Source organism: Lampetra planeri, chromosome 39 (genome assembly GCF_965212315.1).
Source record: "Lampetra planeri chromosome 39, kcLamPlan1.2.h2, whole genome shotgun sequence".
In the NCBI taxonomy this organism is placed as follows: domain Eukaryota; kingdom Metazoa; phylum Chordata; class Hyperoartia; order Petromyzontiformes; family Petromyzontidae; genus Lampetra; species Lampetra planeri.
This window is the reverse complement of record NC_136145.1, coordinates 1,303,974-1,314,159: the sequence shown is the minus strand read 5'-3', so window position 1 is coordinate 1,314,159 and position 10,186 is coordinate 1,303,974. Positions and strand designations below refer to the sequence as shown.

At 48.6% G+C, this 10,186-nt stretch overlaps 1 protein-coding gene across 1 annotated transcript in view; it reads left to right on the top strand.

Annotated features, from left to right (window-relative positions):
• Window positions 1-436: 436 nt before the first annotated feature.
• LOC144731459 (aquaporin-3-like) overlaps window positions 437-10,186 on the top strand; it is a 51,540-nt gene continuing 41,790 nt past the window's right edge. The window contains exon 1 of the mRNA XM_078612512.1: window positions 437-680. Within this exon, the coding sequence (XP_078468638.1) occupies window positions 452-680 (229 nt within the window). The 5' untranslated portion in view covers window positions 437-451. The remainder of the gene's footprint in view (window positions 681-10,186) is intronic.

The following is a 10,186-nucleotide window of genomic DNA, read 5'->3' as shown; positions in this document are numbered from 1 at the left end:
GTGTTGTTTGGATACTTTGCGGGTTAAAGTGAGCCTTAAAATCGAGCCCTTAGATTGCACCCACAACAGGAACACATTTCTTTCAGCAGCAGTTTGTGCCGCTTGCCGATTTGCGAAGTCAAAGGAGGAAGGGACATCCTTATCGCCCCTCCATCCAGCTGTGGCACTCCAAGATTAGCATCGCGGCTTGGCGGGAAACCCACGGGCTGTGAACTTGAATGCAAAAGGAAAACGTCTCGTGCGTGTGCGTGTGTCGTACTTAACGTGTTGTTGTTTTTATTTCCTCCCTGACAACACCGGGGGAAATCGTTACCCACTCTGCTGCGCTTCCCCCCCCCCCCCTCTCAGAGGCGTTTGCCGTAAGTGAGTGAAATGTTAGGCGATTGTCCACAACCGGTGCTAACATTTGAACAGATCGGGGGGGGTGGGGGTGTCTGCCTTCCTGTCGCACATGACCCGAGATGAGCTCTTGCCTAAGTGGTACGAGATTTTCCACTGGAGGGGAAGGTCGCCCCCACACCACCACCACCCTGCCCCACCACCGCCCTTCGCAACACATCGCTTATCAGTGCATCGGTGTCCTGCCCCGAACTGTGATGCCCCAATCCCCTGGGAAAAAAACAGTGCGACCATCGCTGTGGGGGGCTCCTGCCGATCTGCCACCTCGCCCGCTCGTTCAGGTAAAAGTTCTCTCCGCCCCCCCCCCCCCCAAATATAGAAGTCAAACTCGGCCTATGATTTCGTGTTATATATCCTGTTTGTACTGTCAGTGTGCCTCTCTCGTTAAGTACACCACACACACAACATTCTGACTCTCTCGGATGGAGCCCTCCCCGCCCCCCACACTCAAAACGAGCGACGAGGCCCTGCGCCAGCGGTGGAAATTCCACATTCCTATGACGGGGGCGCTGTTACTGTAGAAACCTTGTGAGGCTTGTTTATCATGTGACCGTAAGTAGCACGTCCGATGAGCACGGTTGGCTACGTACGGTGCGACAGCAGTTCAAAGACAAAGATCCCCCGTATAGCCTTTACAGAGTGCTGGGGCAAGTGCCGTCAGCGAGCACCTATGAAGGCCTAAACGGTATACGAGGGTGGGTGGCCAGCACCACGCTCGACCGCCTTTGTCTCCCCAGTGGCGATATTTACACACCGCACCAGGCACTCGTTTGAGGCTGAGTCGACCTAGAGGAGGCCCAGTACCGGTTCAGATAATCGTCACCGGTGATGGCCGTGAGCGGGAATCAAACTCTTGTCGCCGGGTTCGTAGCGCAGCGTAGCGCTAACCGCTGCACCACCGCTCCCCACGAAAGAAGTTGAACACACACACATGCACATGAGGTATGGTATATGAATACAATGTATATATGGGGCAGTCCATTTATAAGCACCCCACTAAAATAAAAGATACGTTACTTAAATAGCCCGCACCCATCAGAGGACCATTTCGTGGATGTGTTCCCGAAATCTGCGGAGTACGGCGTGTTACGCATTTCGCGAGTACCAAATAAGTGACCCCACTCCAAATCGTCAGAGAGAATCAAATAAAACGCGGTACGTGACTTGCGGCTCTGGTGTCCTGCGAAAAATTCGCGGATTATCGGAGTTTTTTTTCCCCCACAAAAACCAACCGGAGCTGTTCTGCCATCTGGGTCTATGTCACAAAAGAAAAATTAAATAGTATTAAATGTAATCAGCAAAACTGCGTGTAATTTACCTATGGGTTGTCTCTGCAGATCCGCTTGTGATTGTTGTGTCCTAAAGCTCTCTGATTTGTGTTTTGGTGGTTATTGTGTATTGCTAATTCGGTTCCTATAGACAACTCCGGTGAGCTGTCGGGTGGGTTTACGCCGCAGTGTCGCTTGGCGCGATGGTCAATCTTTCGCTGAGGGTGCTGGTTCAGGAGCTGTACTCCGTTCGCTCCGGCCCGTGGAGCGAAACGTCAGACATCGCGCCGAACAACACGCGTTGCGACCCGAAAACACGCCCAGCCAAAAGTTTCCCAGTGGGGAAACATCATTATATAATCGTGGCAAAATGACATTCCACGCAGGAATTGCTTCGCTATTGCAGTCGGCAGTCTCTGCACGGTGTCTCCACGCTTTGCCGCACCGAAAGAACCTAGAAGATGAATCCCTGCAGTCACGAACGCTTTAAATCGAAATTTTGCCGCTGTTGTTTCTGCCTTCGCAGTTGAGAGAGACGGCGGCTGCTCCGTGCCTCTGCAGTTGTTGTTAGTGTTGGGGGAGGGGGGTTAAACTTTTTGTATTTATTGAATTAAATTCCTCCCTAGCATCTCTTCGTGCGCTGGGTTTCCAATAAGCAGCAGGCGGAATAAGTTGGCTTATTTGGATCTAAATGTCGTTGTACACTTTTGTGTGTTTATCGTTAAAGGCCCTCCGCTGGCATCGTGTGCTGTGATTTTGCTCGCTATTTCAGTGGCGTCCAGATTATAACCGTCCCTAATTGGATGGAATGCATCGCATCCAGGTCACTTACAATTGTGTCAAAAATCGTACGTATTCTACGAAGTATTAAAGTCGTGGAAATATTTGTTTTACAGTTTAGGAGAATGGGGGTTTTTTTTAAGACGTCTCCTATTTTTCACTGCCCGATTGATTATACGACCAACATTTATTCGGGCAAGTTGCCTTATTCAAATACATGTGAAAGAAAAGACAAAATGTTAATCTTGCTAATTTTCCTCATAAGCCGACAATAATTGTTGTAAAGACGCGTGCAGGTTGGGACACCGTTTCAGATAATGAGTGTGCCTATAAAAGGCATTTGGCTCAAATAGAACAGTGCCGTACACTAGTTTCAAAAGCCATTAAACCTTGCAGGTCCACCAGTCTGTTATACTAAAGTGTGTACTGTGTTGGCGGGCCACAGCACGTCACAACGCATACACATGCTATGACACTACACGCAGTTGCGATGGTCAGAACTTCAATAGATGCGACCGCTTATTAACAGGCCTCTCATCATCTCGACCTCGTGTCCATCTCTTATTTCTATTGTTCTACTCCGTGGTCAATGTTGCGGTGAGCCACATCTCGAGAAGGGAGAGACTCTTGCAAGGTGCCCTTAGGGCCTAGATGTGGCGTGCCACCGCCAGGCAGTTGAGGAACCCCGGTGAAGGGCCGTGCAAGTGCACGTGTGACAACTATTCAGCAACGGATCTGTTCTTACTTAAACTCGCACCACGTGCGCTTTCAAGAGTTAACAAAAACGTATTTATTCACCCGAGAAGGTCACGCTCAGTCTCGAGACTCTGATTTCACAAGGCTCCTGCTGGGGGCACTGCGTCGAGTGTAGAGCTTTGGCCCCGGTGTGACCGCGGTGCAGCTGCAGACACAGCGGATGAACGAGGACAGAAACTTGTCCCTGCGATCCACGAGAAAACTCTTGTGCCTCTCGTCTCCCCGGAGCTCTCTCGATTTCATCTCACTCTCGTTTCGCGAAACGATCGCCTGCCTCTTCAGCTGTGCACGTGGCACACAAAGCGCGACGGCGCATTGACGGCAGCGTCGATGTGCCAGGGCATGCTCGCTAACGGCACTTGCCCCTACAGTCTGTTAAGGCTATGCGGGGGATCTTTGTCTTTGTTTTGTCCGGCCGGGGTCAGTCGCGTCTGCGCCAGTCTTCTTCTTCTCGTCGTCGTCGTGTGGCTGCTGATGGAGACGCGGAGCGAGAACTACAATTTCACATTCTTAGGTTTTTTCGGTAAAGTCACGTAGGTAAAACATTAAAATTAATAAAAGTAAAATAAAATAAAAATCACGACGTTTCGGAGGCAACACAAGCTTCCGTCTTCGAAACGTCGTGATTTTTATTTTACTTTTATTAATTTGTATGTTTTACCTACGTGACTTTACCGAAAAAACCTAAGAATATGAATCCTTGCAGTCACGAAAGCTTCAAATCTAGAATACAATTTCACATTCAAGTGGCCAAGCGCAGAGAACAACCGCGTTAGTAGCGGCGGGAGTGTGTGGATCTGAGCCAGGAGGTTATGGCGACACCCCTCGGGTCGAGGGCCGTGTTATCCACTAGGTCACAGCAGGCACTGTGCCCAGGGCCTACGATAAGTAAGGTGCCGACGAAAAAAAATGTTGACCGTGGTTTTTTTTTTTTGCTGTGTTCGATACAAATAAACAACGTAATTTATAAGGTGCGTAATCCAATATGATAATCATAGTAAAAACAATTGCTGAATACATTTTCGCTGAGAATAATTTTTGGCTTATCTTGTTTTTTTCTCTCGATAATTTCAACTTAAATGTGCTTCTCTGTGGCACACAGCGCGCTCCCATCGAATTAGGGCACAGACTAAATATTGAACGTATCAGTCGCGACATCTTTCCAGCGGCTAGACAAAGTCCGCGTGAAACAAGCGGAGTGACAGCGGCGGTAGTAGTGACGTGGGGCAGCAGCGGTGACAACTTGTAGTTCCAAGTTTCATTTATTAGGTATAGCCCTGTGAGCCATGCGGCTCTTAAGTCGGGTGCAACCGCAACAAACAAAATATGAACACAGAACATCTTAAAGCGACGACGCGTAACAGAAACATCCTGGAATAAACCAGCAGAATATAAAAAAAACTTATTTAAACGCTGTGTGCAAAAATCCCAATGTGTTGCAAGCCAACAACAACAACCATGAGACTATATAGATTAACCATATGTTTTCGAATCACCAAAATAAAGCTATAAAAACAATGTAACAACAGTAACCATAGGAACTGTGATTCAAAGTAGAAAATTATCACTGAAGGCCGACGAAACAGAAGTGCCTAGGGTCTACAAGAACCCTAATCCGGCCCTGCTATTGTCTGACGCACACGCGTGTGAACTTGTGAAGTCCACATCGGGCAGCCCACACGCGGACGAGCGAATGCCGTAGGAACTCATCAGTGAAGCTTTCTTAGCCGTGGTGCAATGCGGTTGGCACGGGGACTCGAGGTATTGCTCCACTCTCTCCGTATTATTTCTGAATGCCTGTGATTAACCTGCGATTGTTCTGGTCTCAGTGAGACTACGCTTGGTAATAGATGGCCAATTACGTAGCAGTGGGAGTGAGCACACACGCGCTCACGTACACACGCACACACACATACACACGCACACACTTACACACACGTACACACGCACACACGCGCTCACGTACACACATGCTCACGTACTCACGCACACACGTACACACGCACACACACGTACACACGCACACACGTACACACGGACACACGCGCTCACGTACACACGTACACACACACACACGTGCACACGCGCACACGCGCACACGTCCACACGTGCTCACGTACACACGCACACACGCACACACGTACACACGCACACACGTACACACGTACACACGCAGTTTGAGTAAAACAAGAGTACCGAGTCATCTGAATTGGATTTAAACCCGTAGAGTTCAGATATTCTCGCACCCGTCCCTGTATTGCCCCCGTCCCTTTATTGCCCCCCCCCCCGTCCCTGTATTGCCCCCCCCCCCTTCCCTGTATTGCCCCCCACTCCCCGGTCCCTTTATTGCCCCCCCCCCGTCCCTGTATTGCCCCCACTCCCCCGTCTCTTTATTGCCCCCCACTCCCCCGTCCCTGTATTGCCCCCCACTTTCCGTCCCTTTATTGCCCCCCACCCCCCCGTCCTTGCATCGCGACCCCCCCTCGTCCTGCCACCCAGGTGTCATTTCGTAGCCCCGCCCCGACCCTGCCCCCCATCGTCTCTGCTTGTAAAATGTTGGTGCCGTCCGTTCGTTGAACTAGATGTCAACAACAACAACAAAACAACAAAACAACAACCATCATGCTGTCTCTTGCTGCCATTAGGTGAGCAGCGAGAGCTGGGAGCTTGCTGCACGCGAGGATCTGTTTCACCTTGCGGGGCCACCCCACGCTTTAAACCCCCGGGTCTCAGCGCTGCCGGCCTGCGATGAGCAATATAATTATATCCTCCTCCTAGCCGTCCACCTGCACCGCGTTACTTTGGCTTGTTTTTCTTCCAGGAGAGGCGGCATTTGAGTTGACTTCAATCCAAACGGCGCAACGCAGTTTATGCGAGAGCCGGGGGCTTTCGCATAAACTGAGTTGCACAAGCCATCCCAAACAACGCTACGGCAAGATAAGGACGAATACTACACACCTGTAATGTACGCATCGATAGAGTGGAGCAGCAACAGGGGAAAGCAGAGGAATGATGATTTTAATGGAGGTAGAAAAGGTGGTAACATTGTGGAAAGTGACCTTAGGGAAGTTACTCATCCACAGCAGATGAGAGAAGGGAGATCTTAGAGGGGGAGAGAATCTGTAGTTGTACGTGTGTATGTTGAAATTCTGTCCCACCATATGTAGCCAACCGTGATAATCGGAGGTGCGGGGGAAGGAGAACAAACGAAACACAAAAAGCAGATCTGAAGAAATTAGTTTTCTATCGATATCATTTAAAAGTGCATCGTAGCTCCAGTGGCTTCCTTATATCAGAAGCAAGAGAGTTCCAGACAGCCACAGAAGCGCATCTAAAAGCGCGCGATGCACTGACCGTTTTTGTTCGACATTTTTTTTAAACCGGTGTGCAGGCGGTGCAACTGCACTGGGTTCCACAGGCCACGCGACACCACGAGGGTAGCGTGAGGTCTGAGCTCAAAATGGGAGCTCGCGGAGGGATTTGACACTCGGGCCAGGGTAGGTCCCTTTTTGCAGGTGCAATGCCAGCAGTCTGGAGGCAACATCTCTGAGTCATTTGACTGTCCTGCAATCGAAGATTTCAGGATGCCACGGCGTTATGGACAGCATAAGGAGCGCATCGAAACAATGACTGCAACTTTGTAAGAAGTACACAGTTGTTTTCTAGATAGGCTGGCTCTCATCATGGGAATGTGGAATTTACACCAGTGGCTCAAATCCGTTGATTGGAGGGTGGGTGAGTGGGTGGGCGCTGCTACTTTGTGAATTCGAGCATAGAGATGCTGTGGACTTGACGGTGGCCCGGGTTTCCCAAGCCAAGTTCATATTTAAACAAGTGTCGTTATCAAATAAGAGTTGTTTGGGTTGGTAGGATGACAAAAAATACATATACAAACAACTCTTCCTACTCGCATGGATAAATATGAGTGCATCATTTAACTGTTGTTTTTTTACCAGGTAAAGCCCACTGAGCTATATAGGTTTTTTTCAGAAGCGACCAGGCCACAAATGATAGCTCAAAAAAGTGGCTTATCATGTGGAAATGTATAGCAGCCAAATACTCTAAACGGACGTTTTTCTAAACGTGGAAAAACCGCTGGAAGAGAGACACGCAAACTCCACATATACAGGCGTGAGGGTTGGGATCGAACCCACGACCTCCTGTATACCGGGCGAGGCAATTAACATCTCGCCACCGCGGTATTTCAATACATAAATGCATGTAGGATTCAGTCATTAAGTTTTCAGTCACAATAAGCTATATGTGATATAGATTCCATCCAATCACTGGCAGTCGTGATCAATACGCCGCTGGACGAATGGCAGCGCACGCTGCACCAGTAGTGGCTGTCAGAAACGTTTCTGTGCTGGAAAACTGGAGGTCGCTCAACTTCTACGGGCACGCTTTTATAAAAAATAAGCCACGTTATTTCCTCCTAATTGATAAATCCTTTCTATAAAGAGTTTCTGGGGAGGTGAAATAAATAAATAACGGAATAGAACGCATCTCGGGAGAAACAAGATCCCCCAACACGAACAGCCGAAGCCACGTCGCGCCGTCTCTTTGAACAGCTCAGAAAGACAAACAGGGACAAATCTCAGTTGGCATCGCGGTGCGGTAAAGAGTAGCGCCTTCCCTGCCTCTACCGCGAGACACAAACATCCCACTCCACATTCCGCGCATCAGTCAAAGGTCATCTATGTCTACGGAATATCGCGTGTGGTTTTAACTGCATTAATATTTTCTTGGTTCTTTCGGTAAAGTCACGTAGAAGGGACATAATCAAATAATAAGACATACCTGTTCTTCACCTGAGGACGGCTGCTTGCGTTGTAGCCGAAACGTCGTGAGAATTATTTTATTATGTTTTATTTTTATTATTTTATTATTTCCCTTCTATGTGACTTTACCGAAAGAACCAAGAAGATGAATCCCTGCAGTCACGAAAGCTTTCAATCGAAAAGCATTAATATTATTATTATTATTTTTCAGCGCTGATGGCTCCCGTCTTCATTGCTCCTTCCCTTTTCTCCATCCCCCCCTCCTCCACACCCTCCCATGCTCCCAGTCCCAGCTCCCTAACACCCGAATTCCCAGGGGCCCTGTTTCCCCTTGCGTGGCCTGCCTAGAGGCCCTTATTTTAACGTGGCCCAGGCGCTGTTCACTTTGAACCCAAGAATGCAAGTCCTTCTTGCCGCGTTGGGCACAGGTGGCGTGGCTGTGTGTAGTGGTGGCACGGAGGCGCAAGCACTGCACTTTTAGGGCCCAAGCAGCTCAAATGGCCCCGAGTTCATGAATAAATACGGGCGAATCAGACATCAGCTCAAATTCAAATCCTAATAGCTGTAGTTAAACTCAAGTAATGTAGCCCATCCCTATCGTCCCTGTATGTCTCGCCTCCCATCTAACACCATCCTTGTCTCTCATCTACTTTAGTCGCATTCCACCACGTGATCTGTCCCATCTGTACCTCTCTTCTCTCACCTCGCGACCTCTCTAACTCTTTTGTGCACGTTGAACTTCTTTTGCACCGTACCTAGCGAACCATCTCTCTCGTCCTTGCACTTCAGCTCTATCTCTTGTCTGTGCCTCTTGTCTTCTCACGAGGCGTGTATAAAGCACCACTGGTATGTGTGCTCGCTAACAGCACTTGCCCCAACAGTCCGTTCAGGCTATACGGGGGGATCTTTATCTTTACCAGCACCTGTTGCAATGTGTCAATTTCGCCACTCGGGAGACAAAGGCGGCCGGGCGGGGTGCTGGCCACCCACCCTCTCGTATGCCATGCAGTGCCAGCCTTCATAGGTGGTGGCTAACGGCATTTGTTCCAAAAGTCTGTGAAGGCTATACGGGGCATCTTTGTCTTTTCATTTTCAGGAGATCTTCATTTCTCATTTCGTGTTTTCTGGAACGTCGCGAACTTGACATGGAGTGGGGACAATCGGCGATTTCAGGCACGACCACTAAAATGCAACGTAGGCCTATCCACAATAAGCATATATTATTGTACCCTATCTTACCTACAAACCTATCATCATATTTATACAGGGTGCATGAGACCCACCGTAATTGTGCGTGTGGTTTTCATTCCAGACACAAAATTAAGTGATTTAATTTTTTTATTGAAAAGCAAAACCAAAATCAAAACTGAACATCTTGCTTATTTCCTTTTTTTTATTTTCTATATTATTTTATTTCCTATACCCCCCTCCCAACCACCACCACAAATATGTTCCCTGCATATTAAACTCCAATGAATGAATGTTAATGACTCGCATTGACTCCCAACGTTCAGAATGCACAGCTGTGGAGCACTATGTGTGGGCTGGTACGGTTGTGCGGTGATTAATCACTGGGTGGTGAACCCCGCGACCTGAGTTGGATTCCTAGCCATCCATAACAAAGGTTTTTTGGGTTAGATCGCGATATTTATAAATGTGTCGCAACCCTCCACCACCCGACACGGCCAATCAGTAAAAAAAATTGTCACGTTGACAAAAGACAAATAGTTCACTACTTTAGCCCACCGGTGTGTTGAAGAGCGGATCCACAACATTTACAATTTGAGTTCGCCGTTTCGCTGGAAATTACATCCAGAATCTTCAGGCGATTTGCCAGAATAGTGAAGCCATCCACCTGCTTCCGGTCTAAAATAGTGCATGATGACGTCATCATTGTTGAACCCCATCAGGATTCGAGATCAGAGGCGGGGGTTGGGGGGTGTATGCAATTATGTAATAGATCAGTAATCAGCCACTTAGCATGTGACTCACCTGTAATGAATTGCAATATGTGTTGTGCATTACTTAATAATACGCTTCCAGGCTGCGCTGAGTCGAAAGCTATCACGGCGATTGAAATTATTGTAATTCTTCTCAATTTCAATTGATTCTCTCCCCCTGTCACCTCCACGCGCCAGCCCCCCCCCCCACACACGCACGGCACTCAAGACCAGCTACCGTGTCACGCCAGGGACCATCGCG